This window comes from Podarcis melisellensis (genome assembly GCF_964234715.1).
Source record: "Podarcis melisellensis genome assembly, chromosome: 2".
NCBI lineage: Eukaryota > Metazoa > Chordata > Lepidosauria > Squamata > Lacertidae > Podarcis > Podarcis melisellensis.
In genome coordinates, this window is record NC_138529.1 from 87,377,070 (window position 1) to 87,403,525 (window position 26,456).

General features: G+C 41.2%; 2 protein-coding genes across 2 annotated transcripts; both read left to right on the forward strand.

Moving 5' to 3' along the window:
- Positions 1-2,647: 2,647 nt before the first annotated feature.
- Positions 2,648-13,526, forward strand: SEC13 (SEC13 homolog, nuclear pore and COPII coat complex component). The gene is made up of 9 exons (XM_081903172.1): positions 2,648-2,793; positions 4,414-4,458; positions 5,568-5,683; positions 6,885-7,036; positions 7,943-8,076; positions 8,768-8,901; positions 9,974-10,094; positions 11,976-12,122; positions 12,758-13,526. The coding sequence occupies exons 1-9, from the start codon at positions 2,791-2,793 to the stop codon at positions 12,866-12,868; spliced, it is 963 nt and encodes a 320-aa protein (XP_081759298.1). The 5' UTR covers positions 2,648-2,790; the 3' UTR covers positions 12,869-13,526.
- Positions 13,527-20,350: 6,824 nt separating this feature from the next.
- GHRL (ghrelin and obestatin prepropeptide) lies at positions 20,351-26,270 on the forward strand (the record flags this gene model as incomplete). Its single annotated transcript, XM_081899305.1, has 5 exons — positions 20,351-20,445; positions 20,657-20,805; positions 20,916-21,029; positions 22,923-23,031; positions 26,251-26,270. The coding sequence occupies exons 2-5, from the start codon at positions 20,698-20,700 to the stop codon at positions 26,268-26,270; spliced, it is 351 nt and encodes a 116-aa protein (XP_081755431.1). The 5' UTR covers positions 20,351-20,445; positions 20,657-20,697.
- Positions 26,271-26,456: the final 186 nt, after the last annotated feature.

A 26,456-nucleotide genomic window follows, 5' to 3' on the forward strand; every position in this document is an offset into this window, starting at 1 on the left:
GAGAAGGCAGCAGCTGCTGCGCGTCTTTTCACCCCATTCCAGAGGATGCTCTGCTATAGTGCTGCAGTGGGACTGCAGGTGTTTGCTAACATCCTGCATCTTCTTGCAATGAAAGAAGCACCAGCGATAAATCACCCCCTCCGTGCTGGGTGCGTGGTGGGGTCAGCTGAAATTAATAGCTGACATGGGGGGGGGCTTGTCTTGAATATCAACTTCTCTCTAGAAATTAATCAACTGTTCCCCCAAATGGAAGAACAGGCACAACTACTCATTGTCTGCACAGCGCTTTCTAAATTGAAGAAGAAATAATATGCAATATTGTTTTAAAAAACCCAGCTACATGCAAGCTGAGATCTCTGGAGGAATAAATATAAAATTCTTTAAGTGAAATAGTATGGAAAAGGAGAAGGGTTGCAGCTTCATGTTAGGGCATCTGCTTTGGCATGCAGGAGGTCCCAAGTACAGTCCTCAGCATCTCCAGATAGGGCTGGGTATGTTTCCTACCTGAAACCCTGAAGAGTCGCTGCCAGGCAGTGTCAACAATACTAATCCAGATGAACTAATAGCCTGACTCGGTGTATGGCAGCTTCCTATGTTCCTATGGAAGCGGTTTATTTATAAATTACTTACAAACCAATCCCCTGAAAAATTTGGCATAGCTAAACCTACTGAAACAAACTGACTTTTGTAGCAGAACTCTGCATAGGACCAGATTGCCAACAGGGATTTCAATGGGAAAGTATTGCTGGGTCCTCTTGCCCTCCCACATAACCTTTCTTGGTAAGCCATTTTTATTTCTGTTGTACAGATGAGTAAGTGCATGTAAGACCAATAGCCACAAACCGATTTTCTAGTGGCAACTTACACTAGCTCTGTGACTGTTTTAACTTGTATCTAGAATCTACTTACCTGGTGTCAGGTACTGTACATACCCCTGCCCAAAGAACATGCTTTTCCAGCGCTTTCAAAACTTTCTCATTGCAGGTAACATACTGAAAATATTTAATGATTGCAAACAAATAAACCACTCTACTCTTTGAAATGAACATTAAGTAACTGCTACTTGTTTGCTGATTTGTGGGCTCAACTTTCCGCATACGATACAGCTTACAGTACACAAAACTGTTCAGTAGAAGTTTAGTATTTTGTAGGAATAGATTTACATTTCTATGGGAAGCAATATATAATATGAATCTGGAAAAAATATGAAAAGACTGTTTACAGACGGTCACCTGAACACAAATTCTCTTATTCTGAAGAGTCTTTGGTGAGGTACTTTATCAAAAGCTTTTTGAAAGTCTAAGTACACAATGTTGATAGGATCATCTCTATGTATATGCTTGTTGACACTGTCAAACAACTTTCTGAAAGTTTTGTGAGGCAGGACTTACCCTTGCAGAACCCATGCGGATTCTACTTCTGCAGCACTTGTTCTTCTATGCTTGGTAGTTACATCTTTAACGATACTGTCCACCAATTTTCTCACAACATATATTAAACTAATTGGCTGGTAATCTCTCAGATTCCTCTGCTTTCCAGTCTGCACATGTGGGGCTGATAAATTTTATATATACAGTGGTACCTCAGGTTACATACGCTTCAGGTTACATACGCTTCAGGTTACACACTCCACTAACCCAGAAATAGTGCTTCAGGTTAAGAACTTTGCTTCAGGATAAGAACAGAAATCAGGCTCTGGCGGCGCAGCCGCAGGAGGCCCCATTAGCTAAAGTGGTGCTTCATGTTAAGAACAGTTTCAGGTTAAGAACTAACCCAGAAATAGTGCTTCAGGTTAAGAACTTTGCTTCAGGATAAGAACAGAAATCAGGCTCTGGCGGCGCAGCAGCAGGAGGCCCCATTAGCTAAAGTGGTGCTTCATGTTAAGAACAGTTTCAGGTTAAGAACGGACCTCTGGAACGAATTAAGTACTTAACCCGAGGTACCACTGTATTTTCTGGCAAAAAGATCAGCAATCTCCAGTGGATGCCATCCAGACCCAGAGATTTGAGAGCTTTTCTATTGCCAAAAAGTCCTAGAATTCTTGCAGTGCTATTTGCCTCAGTTTCTCATTCTTGAATAAGTTCATTCAGGCCCAGAGGTTGTATCCTACATCTTCTACTGTGAAGACGAAAGCCATTTCAGCTTCTCTTGCATACATTCACTCTAGTATACAAATGCATAGCCCATTTTTAGCTTCTTAGCAGCAGTTATGAGGCAAGTCACGCTTGCCCTTGGGAGCCAGGGAAGTGTATTTATAGGGGGGAGGCTCAAATGTTGTTTTCAGCCACTGTGCTCACTTCGAGTAAGTCACCCTTGCCCTACCTCGTAGGGAAATCGCAGGGAGTTGGGCGGGAGAGAGGGACAATGCCAGTATAATTTCCTTTGTGGGGGGAAAGGGCTGCCTGAGAGCACGAGGAAACAATTATTAATTTTACAAAAGTTGGAACGAGAGCTGAGCGAGAACAACCTGAAGCAGCATGGGGGGGGGGCTGAGGTGGAATTTGAACTCGGGGCTCTCCAAAGACCCGCCATGAGCACAGCGCCCGCATGTGCCAGTGGTTGAATTAACAGACTGGCAAGAGAGCGGCCTCCGTCCTTGAGGAGCCGATGGGAAAGGAGGGCGGAACGAGCGGCAAGCGGAACCTTTGCGCGCTCAGCAGGAAGATCGTTTTTTCCCCGGCCGGGAGGCCTTCATCGTGGGACGCGCGTCTCGGCGGCGGTTTGCCACGTCTGTGAGCGGCTGAGAGCGACTGGTGCAGCTGGAGACTCCCCTCCGCCCCGGCCGTCACCATGGTGAGGGGGCGCTCCGAGAGGGATAAAGAGGGGCCGTCGCCCATTCCCCGCTTCCCGCGCTGAGCCCTTCGGGCCCGGCCTTCCTAGCCCCCGGCGCGGCTTGCCCAGGGGGTGGGGGTGCCCTGGGCGGGGGTGGGGAGGACGCGCTTCCCTGGTGCTGGACGTGGGGTTGCCCCTAGTAACGGGGCATCCTCGTATGCCTTTTCCCAAGGGATGCCAAGCCTGCAAAGGGTCCTCATCACCGCTACCCACCACACATGGGTTTCAGGGAAGCTTTTAATATTTGATGAATTATTGTATTTTGATATTTTTGCTGGAAGCCGCCCAGAGTGGCTGGGGAAACCCAGCCAGATGGGCAAGGTATAAATAAATTATTATTATTATTATTATTATTATTATTATTATTATTATTATTATTGATTGGGGGGGGCTGGCTCGGGGGAAAGAGCCGTCGCCCACTCCCGGGCTGAGCCCCATCTCCCGAGCAAGCCACATATTACCCAACAGGGACACCCTCATGTACTTGTTACACCCCTGTTTTCCCATAGGAGGGGGGTCAGTGAGCATGACACATACACGCACACAAACACTGTTTTACGTTGATGAAGGATTGGCTTTTCTTGTTTGCGTGTGTTTACTTTCGCAGTAGCTGTGCCGCTTTAAAAACATAAGGTGCCTGTTAAGAACAAAGCCTACCCAAGGTCTGGGTCAGCTCCAAAGGGTCTGGTATCTTGTCTCTAACAGGAAGCCCACAGCCAGGACATGAAGGCAGTAGTGCTTAGTGCACCCCGCTGCTCCCACATTAACAGACGTATTTGTTGGAAGTTCCATTTAACTGCCATATTCAATAGCTGCTAAAGGATCTATTGTCCATGCTTTTGCCTGGTTCCCCTTTAAATAATCTAAGTCAGGAGACTTACCACAAGTGTGGGGCCTGATCCAGCCCTCCCCTCCAATTTTCTGCCCCCCACCCCTGGCTGCAAAAAGAAGAAAAAATAAAGTTGGTAGTGCTGGGTGAATGGAGCCCAGTGCTATAAATATGTGGTGGATAAAGCTATTAGGGTTTATTAGTCATGGCAGTTATTTAATCTCTAGTATCGGAGACAATTTGTCTCTGAATTGGTTGCAGAGAATCTTGGTGGAAGTTCAATTGTGCTCATGTCCTCCTTGTGGGAATATTACAGCATAGGTGTCTCACGGGCCACTGTAAGAACTGAAAGCTGGATCAGCTAGGCCTTTAGACTGATCTAGCAGGGTTCATCTTATGTTGTTATATATGTATATGTATATGTATATATATTTACAGTGCAGCAGGAAGCTTTCAGAAGTGCAAGTTTTAACTTAATATGTCACATTCTCCCTCTACTGATCTCGGTATGATGTCAATGAAGTTCCACAGGTTGTTGAGTTCAGAAAGTGATTGTACACATGGGGATTCTGCAAAGTCATCTGAGGGTTAAATCAATTCCAACTTTTTGGACACCCATTAAAACAATGCAGTCAAACCTTACATAAAAATGTGAAGCAAAAGATGATGGCATGTTTTAATCATTGAGTGAAACTCTAGGGTCAGACTCTATTATTTATTTTAAAATGTCTTGCTGTGTATTTTCCTACTAGGTGTCTGTAATTAATACAGTGGACACTTCTCATGAGGACATGATCGTAAGTATTTCCTTTTTTTAAAAAAAAATCCCCCCTCCAAAAAGAAAGAAATCGTAATGATTAACTTTATTTTAAAAGAATGAAGTAAATGACAGAACATTTGTCCTAAGCAACTGTCTTAAAGGGACCACCTATTTCAGTTGTGAGATGAGCTTGGAAGCAGTGGTGGGAATGGTAGGGGCAAAGTGAAATAGCAAGCTTGAATCCAGGGAGAGAGGCGTGAATTGAGCATGCTCTGGCTAAGTTCCCTTTAGATTTTATGTTTAGGAAAAGTCTTGCTTAGTGACCTTTTTAATAGAACCAGCATTTTGTTGTATATAGAGGAGGGTGATACAATGCGTTATGGTTTTTGGAAACTGTGACAATGAGCAGAAAATGCTTTTTTTTTTAATAAAAAAATTATAGCAGTAGGAGCTATATGGCTGAGTGGGTAAAATGCAACGAAGGAAGGCACAACCCATCGGCATTATCTGCATTGCAATTTCTTCCAGAACTGTGCTCTGTCATAATTCCCATTTGTGTCAGTGAGGACTTAGTGTTGTGTACATCTGGTGTGAAAAGCGGTTAATGGCAATCTTGCTACAAGCTTTATCCAGGGTAAATAATGGAAACTTTCTGAGTGAGTAGTAAGTAGCTTTCCAATCCTGCTCCTACCATTAATTTAGTTGACTATTTGGTGCAGGTTCTTTTCTATATTATTGCAGCTTAGCCGTGTTGTATCAAAAGAGCAGATAATATTGTGGCATATAGTTAACATGACCTTCCTAATAATTCTAAACTGCTTTATACTCTCTATCCTTAAATTTTACTTATTCCCAGTAGAAGCAGAGGTGGTCAGGGCAATTTCTGCCTTCTTGAGACTCTAGCCCCGTTTTGCCTGATAGTTATCACTATCTCAGTCTGGTACGATATTGGCTGCATTTGGGTTTTCCAGGAAAATGCTGTGTGATCACACTTTTTCATCGTACTGCACTGTGATATTCAGCATTTTACACATTTGGATTTGTTGCTTTTGAGATTTTAAAACCGGTTGTATTAATTAATTAATCAATCAATCAATCAATCCAGAATTTATAGATGATCATGAAAACTTCTTTATTACTTCTCAGCATGATGCTCAGATGGATTATTATGGCATGCGGTTGGCAACTTGTTCCTCAGACAGATCAGTGAAAATATTTGATGTAAGGAATGGAGGGCAAATTCTCATAGCTGACTTGAGAGGGTGAGTCAATTAAAGACAACATAATCCTATGACAAATTCCCCATTTTCAGCTTCTGTTTAGGGGGACAATTAATGGCTTTGGGGGCAGAGTGGTAGAAACTTAATGTGCTTTGTTTACATGCGCAATTTTCAGTTTGCTTGATAATGTCTTCCTTCAAAGCTGTTTAACAAAACACTTCTTCGAAAGTGTATCTGTTATGATTGGCTAAAATAAGCCTCAGAATTACTTACACATATTTTGCAATTTTCAGTTACCACAGTCTGAGGGAGGGAAAACCTTTTTTCTTTCAAGGGTCGCATTTCTTTGGGGGTATCTATTGGGACTGCATGCCAGCACAAACTCCTTTTCTGACACCCCTTTCCTCTCCTTCTCTGTTCTACTGTGCCCAGCACACTGCTTAGAGGGAGGGACAGATCACTCCCACAGGGGGCTTTCTCTCCCTCCTTCCATCACTCTACCAATTTCAGCCTCCCCCCCCCCCTATTTTTCCTCTCCTTGCCAGAACTCCTTGTCAGCTCAAATGCAAGAGGGTTCTCTCCTCCCCCTCCATTGATCTGTCTCTTTAATCTCCCCCTCAATCTGCCCCCATGAAATTAGACCAAGGACTGTACAAAATTAATCTAAGGACTACACACAACTGTCAGGCTTCATGTTCCCCATTCCTAATTTTCTAGGAAGGGGAGAGAAATTTCAGCATACAATCATCAGGATAGTGGTGGGGCAGAGGAAAGAGTGAAAGAATGAACAGCACAAGAGCTGTAGTAAAAGGCATTGGGCATAATGAGTACTATCCTTGGTTGAGGAACTAGAGAGCTGAAATATTTATTTTAGAAGAATTTAGGTGAAAGGGGTTTTAAAAGAGGAAGAAAATTCTGTGGAATTTGTTGTTAATTTGGGTGATTTTTCCAGCAAATCCCTTGCCCCTGTTTCCCAGACAGTGACTATTTTTGTAACTGAAAATTCCATATATTTCCCTTTAAAAAGGTGTACTAATAGGTACATACTCTGAAATTTTAAAAATAAAAACATATGGAAAGATACTGAATTTCTGGCTACAAAATATCACTTTGATATTTTAGTGGTAATATGTATTCATAACTGAAAATATTTCCATGACAATGAATGGCTTGTAAATGCTCTTGATAATAAAGTTTTGGTGCACTAATATCCCCCCACCCCAATTCCTTCTGCTTTTTGTAGACACGAAGGCCCTGTTTGGCAGGTCGCCTGGGCTCATCCCATGTATGGAAACATCCTGGCTTCCTGTTCCTATGATAGGAAGGTTATTATCTGGAAGGAGGAGAACGGTACCTGGGAAAAGGCACATGAATACACAGGGCATGATTCTTCAGGTACTGGCTGTTCTTCCTGCTAGCTAGCTGAGTACAGTCGTACGTTGGAAGTCGAACAGCCTAGTTCTTGAATGTTTTGGCTCCTGATCAAAACCCGGAAGTGACTGTTCCGGTTTCCAAACATTCTTTTGGAAGCTTCCTGCAGCCAATCAGAAGCCGTGCTTTGGTTTTCGAATGTTTTGGAAGTCAAACAGACTTCCAGAACAGATTCCGTTCGACTTCCAAGGTACGACAATACTTAGTTGCTTCAGTTATAATTTTCATGCATTGATTAGAGACTTCATGCAATCATGCTGGTCCTAGATCTTTGTTTGGTCTTCCTTAATTGAACCTACTGAGCTTCTGTTGCATGTCCGTTGTCCTTTTCTGTGTAATGCTCTGTTAAAGACCGAACTTCACAGACAGTGAAAGTAAAAGAATTTATTTAGGAAACAAAATCATACCGACTGGAATGGTAATGGCATTTTATTGCACTTTGTTATCATTCTGATTGTGAGCCAGTTTGAAAGGCTCTTAGTCCTGGAATGCAGCCTAAAAAAATCATCTGTGGTGTTTTTCTGTTATTACAATGCAACTGTCTGCTATCAACCCCATTTCCAGATGTTACATTATACTAATTTTGGTAAAGCATTACTAGTATCAATAAACTATGTACTGCCTTAAGTGCAGTCACAGAGAAATCTACCTTGGTACCATCTAAAATTCCTAAAACTTAATTGCTATCTAAAAACAAAAGCTTTAAGCATAATGTGACAGACTTTTAATCCACTTAACAAGCCTAGGCTTCTGCTCTGATTGCCTCAGTCATTGCTGACAGATCTATTCAGGTCAAGGTACACATGAATTCCCCTCAACTTTTAAGTAGCCTTTATAAATAATTCAACCATTTTTTGTGTTTTCTGGCAGTGAATTCCGTATGTTGGGCACCACAAGACTTTGGATTGATCCTGGCTTGCGGCAGCTCTGATGGGGCCATCTCTCTGCTAAGCTGCAGTGGTGATGGAACATGGGACGTGAAAAAAATCGGCAATGCACATACAGTGAGTAATTTTAATGGGATTCTTTTATTGTGTATTTCAGATATGGATGTTTATTTTAATGTCTGTGCAACAATTTTATTCTTTGTAAACTGCATAGAAACCTGTTTAGACATTAAGTTGCATGTAAATCAATATATAATAATCACAAGTTTGTTGCAGAAAGTTTTGCTACTCTGTAGTACTGAACTGAAGATAAAACGAAAAGCCACTTTGATGGAATGTCAGATGTCCAAAAACATAGCTAATATGTTTACATATGGGAAGGCCCATACCCCAGTGGTTAGAGTGCATATGTGGAAGAAGACAGTCCAAAGTTCAGTTGCTGGTGTTTCCATTTAAGAAACTCCTGGTAACAGGACTGGAAAATATGTCTGCCTTAAAATAAAATAAAAAGCAGAGAGCTGGTGCTAGTACAATAGGCAGTAGCTGTCTAGATCGTCTGGCAGTGAAAGGCAGTTTCATAAGTCCAAACAAATAATATGAAAAAGTTGACATTGACTCAGGACCTTCATTTCTTGACATAATTGTACTGCTCTGTTTAACGTGAATGTATTCAGAATAGCATGATAAAGGGTATGTTTAGTATGCTACTTCAGTAAGTATCCTGTCATTATGTTGTGTTAAGAAATATTTGGATGCTTGCTTTGGCTACAAATAGAAAGAAACTGCATAAATTTGTGTTCTTGCATAGATTGGCTGCAATGCTGTTAGCTGGGCCCCTGCAGTTGTACCAGGAAGCCTTATAGAACCGCCATCAAGCCAAAAACCAAACTACATTAAGCGTTTTGCATCAGGCGGCTGTGATAACCTTATCAAGATTTGGAAGTAAGTTGTACTGACAAATTTACCTAAAGTCTTCCAATATGACGGACCTTTCTTTGTATTTCCTCTTTTCAACCTCCCCCCACCCACACTCCTTCCAAGGTATTAAAATTGCTTAAAAGGCTTTATTTCTGACTAACCTCGCTCACTTTCATTCCAATGTGTGCATCTGTGCATGCACATCCACGTCTTGGAGGCCAAATGGCTTTATCTGGAGTTTCAAACAGCAGCTGTCTTCTGAAGAGACTTACAAAAAATTACCTTCATATTCACAAGCAGCTTCAAATAGGGCATGGGAAGCTGCTGTTTAAAACAGAAAGTTCTGCAAAACCCTTACGTTATCATTGAAGTGGGTTGTCAGAACAAGGCTTTATGAAATTCTTCTCCTTTATGTATCTTGGGTATAGGATCAGCCTGTTATTTGTAGTGTTGCTTTGACAGAATGGCTGTCCCAACTTTAGGTTTTTGCTCTTGTTTTGTGGAAGGTTAGCATTTTTTATTGTTATTACTGTTATTATTTAAATTTATATAGTCATCTGTAGATCTCAGGGCATTTCACAACATAAAATTACGATATAAAGAGCACAAAATACGTAATTAAATATAAACAAACCAAGAACCCCCCCCCCAATCCCATGATACATTTAAAAGGATACGGGATGTCAATCAGCCAAAGGCCTGCTTGAAGAAAAACGTTTTTACCTGGTGCCTAAAGGTGTATAATGAATGCACAAACCTGGGGAGAGCATTCCACAAACAGGGAGCCACTGTAGAAAGGGCTTGTTCTCATATTGCCACCCTCGAGACCTCTCATGGAAGGAAGCACATGAAAAAGGGCTCAGGGGGGTGATCTCAGGGTCTGAGCAGGTTCATATGGAGAGAGGCAGTCCTTGAGTTACTGTGGTCCAGAGCCATTTAAGGCATTATAGGTTAAAATCAACACTTTAAATTGGGCCCAGATAACTAGCAGCCAGTATCGCAACACTATAATAAGCTTCTGCATGGGAAATAGGACGAGAAGATGTTTTGTTTTGCTCTTTCTAAATTTGCACCTTTCTCCCTCGAATCCTGCCAGAGAAGAAGATGGCCAGTGGAAAGAAGAACAAAAACTTGAAGCTCACAGTGACTGGGTCAGAGATGTAGCCTGGGCCCCCTCCATAGGCTTGCCAACAAGTACTATTGCCAGCTGCTCACAGGTAGAGATTGAATGGAGTAAATTATATACAGTTACTTTTCACATAACATTTAGCCACTATAGGCAAAGAAAGCTCCTGAGACCACCACCCTCTGCTTAGAAGCTGTGGTTGGATCCAAAATTTCCATAAGTGAAATTCGACTAATAGAAAGTTATTTGGAAGATAGGGTTGGGGGAGAGAGAGAGAGAGGTGGTTTTCACCAATTCTTCCCTTCCCCTGTATCTCCCCCAAATCAGAGTACAGTGGTACCTCGGGTTACAGATGCTTCGGGTTACAGACTCCGCTAACCCAGAAATAGTACCTCAGGTTAAGAACTTTACCTCAGGATGAAAACAGAAATCGTGTGGCAGCGGCGCAGCAGCAGCGGGAAGCCCCATTAGCTAAAGTGGTACCTCAGGTTAAGAACAGTTTCAGCTTAAGAGCAGACCTCCAAAACGAATTAAGTTCTTAACCCGAAGTACCACTGTAGTGTGGAAAGTGGTGCAGAGGGTTTCAGGAAGAAGGGGAGATCAGCAAAAATCACTTCACCAATCCTTCCTCCTCCAGGAGTCTCCACTAGATCTCAGGCCCTACACCAAGTGGAAAGAGTCTGGATCTGACTGACTTTTTAAAAAAATCATATATTTTAGTTTCACTTTATTTCATCTAGCAAAAGATGTATCACTGATCTATAAAATTCATAATCTAAAAGTGCATTTGTTGATTTATCAGTACAGTGGTACCTCGGGTTACATACGCTTCAGGTTACATATGCTTCAGGTTACAGACTCCGCTAACCCAGAAATAGTACCTCGGATTAAGAACGTTGCTTCAGGATGAGAACAGAAATCGTGCTTCGGCGGCGCAGCAGCAGCAGGAGGCCCCATTAGCTAAAGTGGTGCTTCAGGTTAAAAACAGTTTCAGGTTAAGAACGGACCTCCGGAACAAATTAAGTACTTAACCCGAGGTACCACTGTACACTACTGACAAGGCATATACATCCAACAGGCTAGTTTGGGTAGCTCCGCAATAGGTAACTGATTCAAGCTTGCAGGAATTCATTGTGGCGCAGTCCTTTCTGGGCTGTACCACATAGTCTTCAGATTTGGGGATGCATATTTGATGTGCCATGTAAATATATCTATCTGTATCTATCTGTCTGTCTGTCTGTCTGTCTGTCTTATCTCCCTGCATACGGAAAGCTGGCATGTTAACATTGATACTTATTTATTTAATACAGTCATACCTCGAGTTACAGATGCTTCAGGTTACGTTTTTTCAGGTTATGGATGTGCCGAAACCCAGAAGTACCGGAATGGGTTACTTCTGGGTTTCGGCAGTTGCGCATGTGCAGAAGTGCCAAATAGCAACCCATGTGTGCACAGACGCGGCACTGTGGGTTGCGAACGTGCCTCCCGCACGGATCACATTTGCAACCCAAGCATCCACTGTAATAGTAAAAATAGTAAAAGTAAGCCTGCCATGTTCACTTGTACAATGGCACACTTAAAGTTTGAAGCAATATAATCCATGTAAAACCTATCCAGGGATGGGGAACTTTGCCCTCCAGATGTTGTTTGACACCAACTCCCACCAACCCCTGCCAGTAGGGCCAATGGTCAGGAATGATGGGAAGTGTACCCTCAATATATTATTATACCACAAGTTTCTCACCTCTGACCTGTGTCAATATGCTATGTCTGTAAACTTGCTTGTTGGAAATGTATACAGTATTTTTATGGGCCAACAATTACGGGCTTCTAAATGGTGCAGCCACATGCCTTTGGGATGCTGCCTGAGTGGTTCTGAAAATAAGATGCCCTTGATAAGGAGGCCTTGCTGTATTTAGTGCTGAATGTGAGCTTGCCCTTGTCCTTACAGCTTTGCTTGTTGTTTTTCTAGGATGGCAGAGTTTTTATCTGGATGTGTGATGATCCCTCTGGAAATTCATGGTCACCAAAATTGCTACACAAGTTCAATGACGTAGTCTGGCACGTTAGCTGGTCCATTACTGCAAATATTCTTGCAGTGTCTGGAGGAGATAATAAAGTGAGTGTAAAGCATTTTATTCTTATACTTTCAGTCACATGGCCATATGCAGGTATCAATCTAACTAGTTCTTATGCTCATGAGATCCAAATTTTTCAGTTTTTATCCTTATTTGTAGTCAGAGAATAAACCAGCTTCCCAATTTGGATATATAGGGAAACTAAATTAACAAAAGGCTGCAAGTCTTGCATTTCAGTGTGAGAAATAGAGGAGGAGAGTGCACAAACCCAAGGTTTGTTCTTGATTTATTAAGATAAGGCTTATTATACCAAGATCATCATATCTAAACCAGGCCTATATCTTCCTAGGTTCTAGCAGTGGGGGGTGGGGGTGGGATCTACTTTTTCTAGAAGTTTAATAACTTTTTTAAAAGTTAAAAACAGACATCAGTTAACCATATTTTCACTAAGTTGTATTGACTTTAGCAATGTTGGAAGAACATGAATTTAAACGTTAGCTTGTCTTGTGTGAATTTAATTGAATCTGTTTGGAGTGGGAATACTGTGCTGCCTCAAATATGGAATGACTGGCAACTATTGGCAAGGGGAAATTTTCAGAATAAACTCACGTTGCCAAGTGCAGTGGATTCTAAAACCTGGGCAAGAACTAAACACTCTTATTCTGATCTTTTACAGGTAACTTTATGGAAAGAATCTGTAGATGGACAGTGGGCGTGCATCAGCGATGTTAATAAGGGCCAAGGAGCAGTATCTGCTATTACAGAAGGGCAACAGAATGAACAGTGACAAATGGGTTAACATCAATCCCAAATTATCAATGCAAGGAAATAGACATGATTTTTACTACTTTTCTTATTAAACCAAATTTATTTGATCTGGCACAAGCAAAGCTAACGTTTCAGGAAAGCTATACATACCATAGCATTTTGCCTTAATTGACACTTTGTAAAATTCAAGGCAAACTGTACATCAAAAGGTATTGCTCAGTTGCAGTGAGATTTTTTTCTTTTTCTTTTAAGCATCACTTCATTTTCTTCATTAATTTGCTGGGAAACTCTTGATAAGCCTTCCATTAACTCCTCTCCATTAGGAGGAGAGGAAAAGTTTCTATGGATCTCTCTTTCAGAATGACTTGTTATACTTACTATAGTCTTCTTATCATTTAAAAGCCTGGTAATGTTTTCTCTTTCAACAAAAAGAAAGAAACTCTGCATCAGATACCTAATACAGAATTTGAACTTAAGCAAGAGAGATGGAGACTGCCATTTAAACATGGAGAAGGATTACCAGAAATTCAAAGTTGCTTTTGTTCTACAGTTTGCCCTTCTATTGGTTGCAAGTACTTGTGAAATTGACCTCCAAAATATTATCAAGCTAATAAACTCTAAGCCACTTTGTGTACCTCTTTTTGTTTAAAAGAAAAAATAAAGTCTGATCAAAACAATCTCAACTGTTTAGAAAGGCTACTTTTTTACAGAGGTTATTTTATATATTTTATATATTTTCTCCCCGCGTATATATGTATCAACAAGTTATTGGTCCAAAGCTTGCTTTTCCTTTTGTCCAAAGGGTTACTTCATAAACAAGTAGAGTGAAAACAGCAAGAGCTTAAGAAGAGAAAAATCTGCCAGTGTAACAGGGAAGAAGATGGGGCGGCAGTAAACACTAACTGAGTCAAAAGTCTTAAGAGCCAGATTTGAGGACAGCGATCATTTCTTAGGTCTATTGTCTTTCAAGCAGGCTAGTTCTTTTCAGTCTCCTATTCCGCTTCGGTCAGATACCATGTGCAGTAATGTGTCTGGAGTTTTAGAAGGGTATCAACAATCTGGAATGTGTACAGAGAAGGAAGCCAAATGAAGGTGAGGAGTCTGGAGAGCAACTTCTCCAACTCCTTCAACTTTTCACCATAGAAGAGATTATTCAGATGTGATATGATGACAATCTATCATAAAGATGTTGGAGCCATTTTTTTCTGATGCTCCAGAGGGTAGGACCTGAAGCAACAAATTTAAACACGGGGTGACTTTCTGCCTGTCAGTTGTAGGGGTGAATTTCCTGTGTCAGCACAGGATTGAACTTCCTGTGTATAAGACTGTTTTTCCCCCCTTTAAAAAATCATTCTAAAAAGTGGGGGTCATCTTATACATGAGTAGTGCATAGGGACGTTTGCTTGGTTGCTGCCGCGGCTGTCAGCAACTATTGTGTGTGTTATTGGTTGGTGCATCAATGGGTGGTGTTGATTGGCCAACGCTCCAGCAGTTGGGCGGGTGATTGACAGCTTCTACTGGTGATGGGACGGACAGAAGGTGGATTTTGATATGTGTGCGGGTGAGCGATTTTTAGCAATCCCCCCCCCAAAAAGGCTCAACAACTGTGTGCCATCTCCCCCCATTTTCTTAAATTTGAGTCCCCCAAAATAGGGGGCGTCTTATATATGGGGGTGTCTTATAGATGGAAAAGTACGGTAGTATGGAGGCTCTACCAGGCAATATCACCAGCGCATAACTGAGGCACTCAAAAGCTTGCACTGGCTGCATGCCAGGCCAGGTTCAGGGCTCTTGTGTTAATTTACAAGGCCCTTGACAACTTGGGTGCAGGATACCTCAAGGACTGTCTGATTCATTATAGCCCTGTCTGATCACTTCGGGGGAGTCGCTGTTAGTGGTCCCCCATGGCAAGGACGCATGGCTTATATCAGGGGTCAGCAAACTTTTTCGGTAGGGGGCCAGTCCACTGTCCCTCAGACCTTGTGGGGGGCCGGACTATATTTTGAAGAAGGGGAAAAAAGAACGAATTCCTATGCCCCACAAATAATCCAGAGATGCATTTTAAAGAAAAACACACATTTTACTCATGTAAAAACACGCTGATTCCTGGACCGTCCACGGGCTGGATTAGAAGGCAATTGGGCCGGATCTGGCCTGCCGGGCCTTAGTCTGCCTACCCATGGCTTATATCAGGCTTCCTCAACCTCGGCCCTCCAGATGTTTTGAGACTACAATTCCCATTTTGAGACTACACCACTGGTCCTGCTAGCTAGGGATTATGGGAGTTGTAGGCCAAAAACATCTGGAGGGCTGAGGTTGAGGAAGCCTGGCTTATATCCACCAGCAGCTGTGCATTCATGTGGGTCTACTTTTATGGAACTCCATTCCAGCTGCGACAAATAGGCCCCTTCCCTTTTTGAACATCTAATGCCTACTGAAGCCTTTTATTCCAGCAGGCACTTTAACTGAATTCTGATGTTAATAGTTTTCACTGATTTTTATCTTTATTGTGTGTTATCTGTATACCACCTAGAGAAGATAGTAATTGAGCAGTATATAAATTGCTTGAGTTGTGAGCAGAGAAGTGCCTTATTCAAATCTCTCCTCTGCTGTGAACACACATGCAATCCTATTCTTGTGCACACAAAGGTCAGACCCCTTATGTTCAGTGGGGCTTCCAAGAAAGTGAGCAAAGGATTGCAGACATGAGCAACTGCAGTGTTAGGCTGAACAGGCTCCTGTGAGGATTTTGCTATAATGTATGTGATGTGTTTTGACCACTTTACATCCCTCATAATGCCCTACGTACCCAAGCTGGCTACAATTATATTAAAACAATATAAAAGCAAATCAAGCCACAAAGCCAACGATAAAAGCAAGAGCATATAAGATCAGCAACAGCAAAATAAACCACCCTGGCAGACTGGCCTGTCTAAATTCAGATGACCTTCACTGGCTAGTGCAAGATCACCAAAGAGCTGGCTCAGTGGGGGCCTCCGAAAAGGGAATGTCAAAGCCGCTGCTAAATTTGCTATAAGCATTATTTGTACGTATATCAGATTTGAGTAGTTTTCTCCCTTTATAGATGTTGGCTTAAACACTTAACAACTGTAACATTCTGTTTCACTGGGGGGATAAATATAAGGCCAGTATTTCCGAGAACACTTATAGATCAAGCTATTATGTCAGTGCCATAGCAAAGAGAGATGCTTTCAGCTGATAAATGTTGCCCTCTTGCCCCTGAAACCCAGCCCAAAGCGAATGCTTTGTTTTCATAGCAAAACCTTCACAAAAGGTCAGGTTTACTTGTTACCTTTCTGTCTACAGTTTCCATCACTAGCTCAGAATCTCATCACCCAAGCCATATGGCTCTGTTTTTTTTTAAAGGTGTGAAAAATGGAATGGAGAAATCTACCATGTTGGAAAAAGTACAAACTTCCCTCCCTAAAGAGGGAGGCATATTTGCCAGTGTTGTGGTTGTACCCTCATATTCAATTAAAAAACCCCACCTATGGTGCTGTGGAACATATTAGGCACTTTGCTAGGTAATATATTGGGTACATTAAGGGTCTTTACTAGAGCGTTTTGCTGCATGGAAAATTATTTATTGCCTTCTGTTGATAGCATGATTTGCAATCCTTCAGTTCAAAAGAATTTACTTCCAACAAGTAAGCTTAGGATCACAGCCAAACTATAAGAAGTAACTGGGAAAAGCCAATAACTGCTTTTTGAGTAGTTTGGATCAATTGAACCATATTGAAACTATCACACAAACAGGGAAACGAAAGAGGAATATGTAGAATTTTTAGTTTCCCACAGAACCAAAAAAAACATGTTCTCTAGCTAAGTTTTTTTTTAATATTTTTGTCATATAGCTAAATATGTTGTAGATAGTCCTCCTTTCAAAGCAGTTCACAAAAACACTGCAACTAAAAAATGGCAACAAAATAAAACCAGCATCATTTGCAAGGAGGGGGGAAATCTTAAAACTAAAAGCTAGGTGATTTTTTTGAAAGTCGTAACAGCATGTCAAAGGCTTAAAAGCGTAAGGCCCAAATGAACTTCTCTAGGGTGAGAATTGGTTGTGGCAACAGAAAAGTCACGGCTTCTCCAAAACAACCCTGGGCACTCTAGTTTGTTATGGCCTTTGTTAACAAACTACAGTTCCCAGGATTCTTTGAGGCAAGTTGTGTCTTAAAGTGGTATAAAGAGTACTGTACTTTAGATCAGTGTTTTTCAACCACTGTTCTGTGGCACACTAGTGTGCCGCGAGATGTTGCCTGGTGTGCCGTGGGAAAAATTTGATTCCTATTCAAGAGAATTACTTTATATATAGTCAATATAGGCACAGAGTTAAATTTTTTAACATTTTCTAATGGTGGTGTGCCTCGTGATTTTTTTCATGAAACAAGTGTGCCTTTGCCCAAAAAAGGTTGAAAAACACTGCTTTAGATGCATGGTGTGGATGTGAATCCAGTCTCATGGCGCATGCAGCTGTAGCTGAGATTGGATGCAGAGCAAGGCCCTAATGGACAGGCAGGATTCTGTGGGAAGAGGTGGTGCTTTCAAATATCCTGGCCTCATACCATTTAAGATTTGGGAGGTAGAAAGGGTACACTACACTCCTGCACACCATGATAATGATAATTATCTTGATTGCCACTAGATCAATATGGCACAGCCCCTTCCCATCCCACCCACCACTCTAGTGAAGTAGTCTCCAACTTTTCCAGACTTGGGATCCACCTTCAACCCAAACGTTGCATTTGGGAACCCAATTCTTAATCAGACCATATATTTGTATAGTGTTAGTGCTGCTGACTGTTGTGAACAACCTTGGATCACATTGTGAAGTGGGTCCTGGTCCACCTGTTGAAGAGCAATGCACAAAAGGAGCAGCAGGAGGGGAGGCAGGGAGAAATGAGAAGGAACCAGACTAAGGTTTGCTCTGGCTCAACAGATAATGATCTCAGAGGATCTCTGGCATATTTCCCCAAAACTGGATTTTCAGAAGCCATCAACCAGTGCTGCAAGTTCAGGAAGAAGGGCATTGGGAGCAAAGAGTGAGGAATTAATTTGCATCATTTTTTTTTATATATAATTTTTTATTAAGGTTTTTTCATACAAATACATATTTAACAAACAAAATAAATTTTATAACATCTTTTCATTCTACTATGGACTCCCTCACGCCTCCTGCTTCCACTTGCATCATTAAAAAGAAAATTTTTCCAAGCAAATTATCATTTTGTTTATAATCTTAAATCCAATAATTTAGGTTAAACTCAAATATAGAATATAATTTGATGGTAGACAGTTGTTTCTACTCTGACATCCTTGTTAGCATTCAGCCAAATTACAGTACTTTTGTAAATAAATCTTGAATTTCTTCCAGTCTTCTTCAACCCTTTCCTCTCCCAGGTCACGGATTCTGCCCGTCATCTCGGCTAGTTGCATATAGTCCATCAGCTGCATCTGCCATTCTTCCAGTGTGGGTAGATCTTGAGTTTTCCAGTTCTTAGCAATGAGTATCCTTGCCGCCGTTGTAGCATACATAAAAAATGTTCTGTCCTTCTTTAACACATTCTGGCCGACCATGCCCAGAAGGAAGGCCTCTGGTTTCTTGGTGAAGGTATACTTAAACACCTTTTTTAACTCATTATATATCATTTCCCAGAAGGCCTTCACTCTAGGACAGGTCCACCAGAGGTGAAAGAATGTTCCTTCATTTTCCTTACATTTCCAACATTTATTATCAGACGAATGGTATATTTTAGCCAATTTCACTGGGGTCATGTACCATCTATATATCATTTTCATTACATTTTCCTTCAGAGCATTACATGCGGTGAAGTTCAGCCCAGTGGTCCACAACCTTTCCCAGTCCTCAAACATAATGTTATGCCCAATATCCTGAGCCCACTTTATCATAGCCGATTTAACCATTTCGTCTTGTGTGTTCCATTTCAGCAGCAAGTTATACATTTTTGAAAGTACCTTGGTCTTAGGTTCTAGCAATTCTGTTTCCAATTTCGATTTCTCCACTTGGAATCCTAACTTTTTATCATTCTTAAACACTTCTTTAATCTGAGCATAGTGTAACCAGTCTCGTACTTTATCTTTCATTTTCTCTAAACTCTGCAATTTCCAATTGTCTCCGTCTCTTTCTAATATTTCCCAATATTTTGGCCATTTGGCCTCCATATTAGGTCTTTTTCGGGCCTTAGCCTCCAAGGGTGACAGCCACCTCGGTGTTTTGTTCTCTAATAAGTCTTTGTATTTTGTCCAGGGAATTAATTTGCATCATGTTTGTGTGTGGAACTTTCCATTTATGAGGATATCTGTGGGGTAACAAGTCTCATATAACTAACCTGCTAAAATCTAATCAATACATTTAAATGTTAATACCAGAGTAAGATGCCATGCCAGGCTTAGCTATATCACTTCCCTTACCTTGGGAGGAAATAGGTAATCAAGCCTATTGTTTCTCCCCAGTCTACCTGAGAAGCTCAGCATGTGAAGAGGTTTGAGCAGGTTGCTGCAGCTCAACTGCATGGCTCTTACCAGCCATTCTGGTGTTCCTATATCAATTATTTAGGAACTTTTACCACTTTGCAACCAAGCAAGTTTTATTGCCTGTGCAACTTTTCTGAATCTGATCTTTGGATAGTTTGTAAATAAACCATTTTTTAACTTGCCAAATGTGTGGTCTTTTCCCTATGCTGGGGTAAGAGGGAGACTTCTTTTTAAGGGGACATTTTGGAACTCAGAGGGGCATATTTTAAAGGTCTAACTGCCTATATTTCCACGTTTTGTTTTGTGGCTTTAAAATCTGCACTGGAGTTCTGTCACCAAAGAATAGTACTTGTCTCAAACTTGGATCTTGCCATCCAGGAATCCCCCCCTCTCTGTGTCTCTCTCACACACACACTGCTTTTTTTTCTTTAAAATTGTTTAGGGGTACAGTGGTACCTCGGGTTACAGACGCTTCAGGTTACAGACTCCGCTAACCCAGAAATAGTACCTCGGGTTAAGAACTTTGCTTCAGGATGAGAACAGAAATCGTGTGGTGGCAGCAGGAAGCCCCATTAGCTAAAGTGGTGCTTCCGGTTAAGAACAGTTTCAGGTTAAGAACGGACCTCTGGAACAAATTAAGTTCTTAACCTGAGGTACCACGGTACTCTCATTTTGACTCAAGAAAATCACTATAGTGATTTTATAGTTCAAATTGGGATTCACAAAATGTTTAGGGGTATGCATCCCCCCAGAAAAAAACACTGTGTGTTTGTGTATGTGTGTGCGTGCGTGTGCATGTGTATTTGTGCCAGCTGTATCTTATTATTTTACCCTTGCAATATAAAAATTCTTAGACAAATCAAACAGATTTCCCCCAAAAAAAACATTAGTTTCTTGAAGCTAATGCATCATACGCATTTCCTTACGTTTACTGTTTAACGTAATTGAAATGTGTTTCCAAGGAATGCCTAATACTACTTGGACTGAAAGGTATTATGTACGCAAAGCAAACATCACTGATGACTATTTAAAGGCTTTCAGCACTGCTCTCCATTAATTCATACGTGCAGGAAGTATTGGGTAAGACATTTTTCTACCTCTTGCTTAGCATTGTTTTACATTCTTAAAAACATTATATACCGTGTTCATTAATGTATGGGGATCCTGGCTCTATGTGCCAAATTTTATTAAATGATGGGCTAATTAAAACTTTAGCAGTTCATGTGATTCACCTATTGAGTTTAAAACAAATAGTTTATTTTAGAATGCACCAGTTTTCTTTGTGTTGCAGGTCGATACAGCTTGAATCGCAGGCATCTTTTAAAGACAACCATGTTTATCAGAAACATGGTGGTAGGAATACTTCTTATCTGCTCTCTCTGGACAGAGACCACCACAGCCGGTTCTAGTTTTTTAAGTCCCGAACAACCAAAAACTCAGGTATATGCTGAACACATCGCTACGTCCCCACACTGATACTTGATCAAAAGGTGTTTCATCCTGGACAGTTAATCATTTGCCTATTGGGTTTGCATGTGATTTGTTTTTAGCAGCGAAAAGTCTCCCCAAAACCAACAACAAAGTTCCATCGCCGAGATGCAGAAACATTTTTGGATGTTCATGGAAGTGAGACTGAGAGAGACAGCAATGAAATAGAAATAAAGGTAAATACTCCATACCCTCCAACATTTCTCCAATAAAAATAGGGACGTCCTATTCATAATGGTAATTTTACTATTTATCCTCCACACATCTTACTGGGTTGCCCCAGCCACTCTGAGCAGCTTCCAACATATATAAAAACATAATAAAACATTAAACATAAAAAACCGTCCCTGTACAGGATTGCCCTCAGACAGCTTGGGGGGTCAGATAACTCCATACCCTCCAACATTTTTCCATTGAAAATAGGGATATCTTAAGGAAAAGTGGGGTCAAAACAGATACTGGGATGGTCCCTGGAAAATAGGGACACAGAGGGTCTGCTACTCCCCACCCCTGCTGCCCCAAATCAACTTGTACCACACAAATTAAGAGTAAAATATTTCCCCTCCTCCCAAAACATTTTACTGATGTACATAGTATCTTAACAAAAGGGGGGGGGAAACCCCATAATTTAAGATATAGCATTTAGCATTTTCATGTACAAATAGCCACTGCCCAAAATCATACTCCAGCCAGAGATCAGTGCATATACAGATAACCCCATGCACAGGGATATGATTACAGTATGGGTAATCCAAAGGGCCCGAACCTTGAATCTTCTATATTGGGTCTCGGATCTCTTGCCTCTTTCTACTCACTTTTAAAACTTGTATTTTTCATTTGCTTAAAAGGCAGCTAGGGGTTGTAACTGAAGTCTTTTTAGTATTTAGTATCTAGCCACTGAACAGGATTCTTATTTGCAACAAGAATGAGATAATGAAGGACAGGACCCAGAAACTACTCTCTGTGTATGAAAACGGGACATTCTTTACCACCTAATTTGGTCTTTAGGTTTTTCAATAACCTTGAGAGAAGAAGGTACAAGCAGAAGAATTGGATAAGCTTTGCTGATAACTGGCTGCTTTGCATTCTTGCTGCGTCTGAAACAAAATAATGTCCTTGTGGCATGGATAAACTATTTCTGTGGCTCTCTGTATATACTGACGAAATAGAGCAGGGTCTGGTCTGTCTATACAGTCTTGTCATACAATGTCCAGGATAGTGTCAAATGCCTGTTCCCAGAACGTTGTGACAGTATCGCAGGGCCACCACAGGTAAAATAGGGATTTCCAGTCTCTCTTGCACCAGAAACACAATGAAGTCATGCAGGAGTAAGGCGCTATGTCTGCAGAAATGACTTGTGCACTGCAGATGAGGTTGTTTCAGACTGGTTTCTGAAATGGAAGCTCTTATGTGGCAACTTCCCACACAGTTCTTAACCCTTCCATATTGACCACAAAGCTCCAAATGTAACAAATTATAAAGAATGGAAACTAGGCCCTTTCTTCTGGAAGTAGGTCCAGTCCTCCCATTAGGCAAAGTGAGGCAACTGCCACAGGCAGCAGGTGCTGGCGGGGCACAGCAGCACTCCCATGGCTGTTCTTCATAACCCCTGAACCCTTTCTGTTGAAAGACAGAGGTTCAGTAGAGGATGTTATCCCTTCATTAGTGTTGAAATAAGATTCAGTTGTCAGTCCAGTCATCTTTTCATCTTGTCCCTTGCCTCAGGCAGCAAAATGTTTTGGGCCAGTCCTTCACGGAAATCATTTGTACACACAGATTCTGAAAAATGGTTAATGACCAAGCTACCTGGTGAGCACTTTGTAATTTGGATATGAATGCTCTTGCCTGGTTTTTCGGAGGCCAACTAGTTCTTTGGCAATTTTAGGTTTTAATAGCGGATATAGAAAACAAGTATTTAGTTCTATAAATATTGCCTACAAAGTGTAATAGTCTGGGATGGTTTTATATTGTGTTTTTATGTTGTGAACTGCCCTGAGTTGTGTGGGTATATGGGTAATAATAAATAGTAGTAATAAAGTCTAACCTTAATGTCCTGCAACTTTCCTTAGTTCACTGTTCCCTTTGAAATTGGCATGAAAATCTCAGAAGATCAGTACCAAGACTATGGCCCAATACTGGAGAAGCTTCTGGAAGACATACTTGTTGAAGGCAATAAAGGTAAAATTTCCTCATTCAAGGAACCAGGGTTTTTACCCAAATTCAATCCACAAGGTATTTGGAGATCAACATAAATAAATAAATAAATAAATAAATAAATAAATAAATAAATAAATAAATAATAAATATACCCTGTATTGCACATTTTCAATATTCTCCCCTAACTACATCAGTCCATGCAGTGATAAAACAATGACATCAGCTACAAAGGCAACTCAATGCATTCCCTGCTTTTGTACAAGCTGTAGGTTCCTTTCAATCTACTTGATAAACACCTCAGCTGTTTCTAGCCCAAGTCATCAGAAATTAAGGCTGCACACAAATGCACATCTACATGGGAACAAACAGAACTTGCTTGAGTAAATTATGCTTAGGATCTGGTTGCACACCAACAATCCTAAATAGTTACTAGAGAATATTCCTCTTAAACAAGTGCTTCCAAGTAAGTATGCTTAGATAGGGCTGTATGCACGAATATTTTAGGATTATGCATTCAGAATAACGAGAAGGGCACCATGTTTTTAATTTGTAAATCTTGTGCATTTTCAAACCCATGTCATGATTTAATCATATTTTGAATGTATGGGATTTGTAATCTTTGTGGCAAAATTAACTCCAGCTGTTATCCATCACAATGGAAAACAAACCTATTTTTATGTTCCAGATTGGAAGTGGTGGTGGTGTAGGGGACCCAATCTAAACAAAGCATAAGGCTCAGGAAATCTTGTTGGCATCCCTGTAGGGTATCACTCCTGCTAAAAGACAAAGTGTTCTATCAATGAAGTCACCCATTAATGCAAGAACTTCTCCTGATGCAACAAGACTTCCTATGTGCTTGTCTATATCTGCCCCAGTGGGTTGGGGAAACCCCCATAACTAAGAACAGATTTCAGAATATATATATATTTTTTTGCTGAAGTGTTCTCTACCCGCTTTACTGCTATTGATCCCATGGAGTTAACACTTTATGTACGGGGACAATATATATATATATATATATATATATATATATATATATATATATATATGCTTTCGTAGATTTTCACAGGTACAGGAATGCAGGTTTTGGTGTCCTCGGGTGTCTTCCCGTGTAAAAGTTGGGGTGTCTAGGCGACGTTTCGACGAGGTCTCACTCGTCATCTTCAGGCTGGTGCTTTCGGCTTCTTGTTACTGGAACAGAGTTACTCTGTTCCAGTAACAAGAAGCCGAAAGCACCAGCCTGAAGATGACGAGTGAGACCTCGTCGAAACGTCGCCTAGACACCCCAACTTTTACACGGGAAGACACCTGAGGACACCAAAACCTGCATATATATATATATATATATATATATATATATATATATATATATGCTTTCGTAGATTTTCACGGGTACAGGAATGCAGGTTTTGGTGTCCTCGGGTGTCTTCTTTTGTTCCTTAATTACTTAATTACTTAATTACAAGAGAATAATCATGGAAGCCATCGAGATAGAGAAACACCCTCACAACATGAACAAGCGTGACGACACATCCCGCTTGCCAGACATCTGGAAATTAGCCCTCCCCACAAAAACTGACACCAGATCCAGAGGCACACAGAACGCCATCACCAATCAACCACACCAGACCCAAACCCAGACCCTCTCCACAGATAAATTACAGACACCATCCAGTAGCCAAACCATGGTGGCACCTCCGGATGCTGCACCCCCCTGCAATCCCTACACAGATCTGGCTGACACAGGCCACAAAACCACAGCTCGCCCCTATACACGAAGCCAAGCCAGAGCACAACTAAGTGCAGTACAGCCATCTTCTCAGAAAAACTCTTCACAAAGTTCAAGAGGTCAAGACACAAAGACTTTAGCAACTAATCCACACCTAATGACCCACCTAAGTGGTACTCAGGATATCACTCAAGAAATCACTCAAGATATCCCTCAAGTAATTAAGGAACAAAAGAAGAAAAGGCACACTAGCCTGGGAACTTCCTCTCTGCCCAGAACATTGGAGGCTATACACCACACCCCCTCAACAGTATTTATAGGAACTCAAACACTGAGATCCTGCTCTGTTCCAGTAACAAGAAGCCGAAAGCACCAGCCTGAAGATGACGAGTGAGACCTCGTCGAAACGTCGCCTAGACACCCCAACTTTTACACGGGAAGACACCCGAGGACACCAAAACCTGCATATATATATATATATATATATATATATATATATATATATATATATATATATGCTTTCGTAGATTTTCACGGGTACAGGAATGCAGGTTTTGGTGTCCTCGGGTGTCTTCTTTTGTTCCTTAATTACTTAATTACTTAATTACAAGAGAATAATCATGGAAGCCATCGAGATAGAGAAACACCCTCACAACATGAACAAGCGTGACGACACATCCCGCTTGCCAGACATCTGGAAATTAGCCCTCCCCACAAAAACTGACACCAGATCCAGAGGCACACAGAACGCCATCACCAATCAACCACACCAGACCCAAACCCAGACCCTCTCCACAGATAAATTACAGACACCATCCAGTAGCCAAACCATGGTGGCACCTCCGGATGCTGCACCCCCCTGCAATCCCTACACAGATCTGGCTGACACAGGCCACAAAACCACAGCTCGCCCCTATACACGAAGCCAAGCCAGAGCACAACTAAGTGCAGTACAGCCATCTTCTCAGAAAAACTCTTCACAAAGTTCAAGAGGTCAAGACACAAAGACTTTAGCAACTAATCCACACCTAATGACCCACCTAAGTGGTACTCAGGATATCACTCAAGAAATCACTCAAGATATCCCTCAAGTAATTAAGGAACAAAAGAAGAAAAGGCACACTAGCCTGGGAACTTCCTCTCTGCCCAGAACATTGGAGGCTATACACCACACCCCCTCAACAGTATTTATAGGAACTCAAACACTGAGATCCTGCTCTGTTCCAGTAACAAGAAGCCGAAAGCACCAGCCTGAAGATGACGAGTGAGACCTCGTCGAAACGTCGCCTAGACACCCCAACTTTTACACGGGAAGACACCCGAGGACACCAAAACCTGCATTCCTGTACCCGTGAAAATCTACGAAAGCATATATATATATATATATATATATATAGCTTCTCATGTCTACCTTCATTCATATATTATTTGCTCTTTTAACAGGTAGAGCCTTGAAAATCATTTTACATTAACAGCTTTTTATATTAACTACTGCCCTGTTGACCTTTCAGAGAACCAAGAAACACAGTGAAAAAACAGCTGAAAATCAAGATGCTGGAGTTAACATAACAACTTTACATTAAAACGAGTTTCATGCTTTGAATTAAACTGCTTCAAATCTTACTTTATGCTATCTGATATACCTAATAAATGCCTTTATTACAGAATGTTAAAAGCGTATCTGGCAACTTATTGGAATATTCTGTGTTGGCAAAGC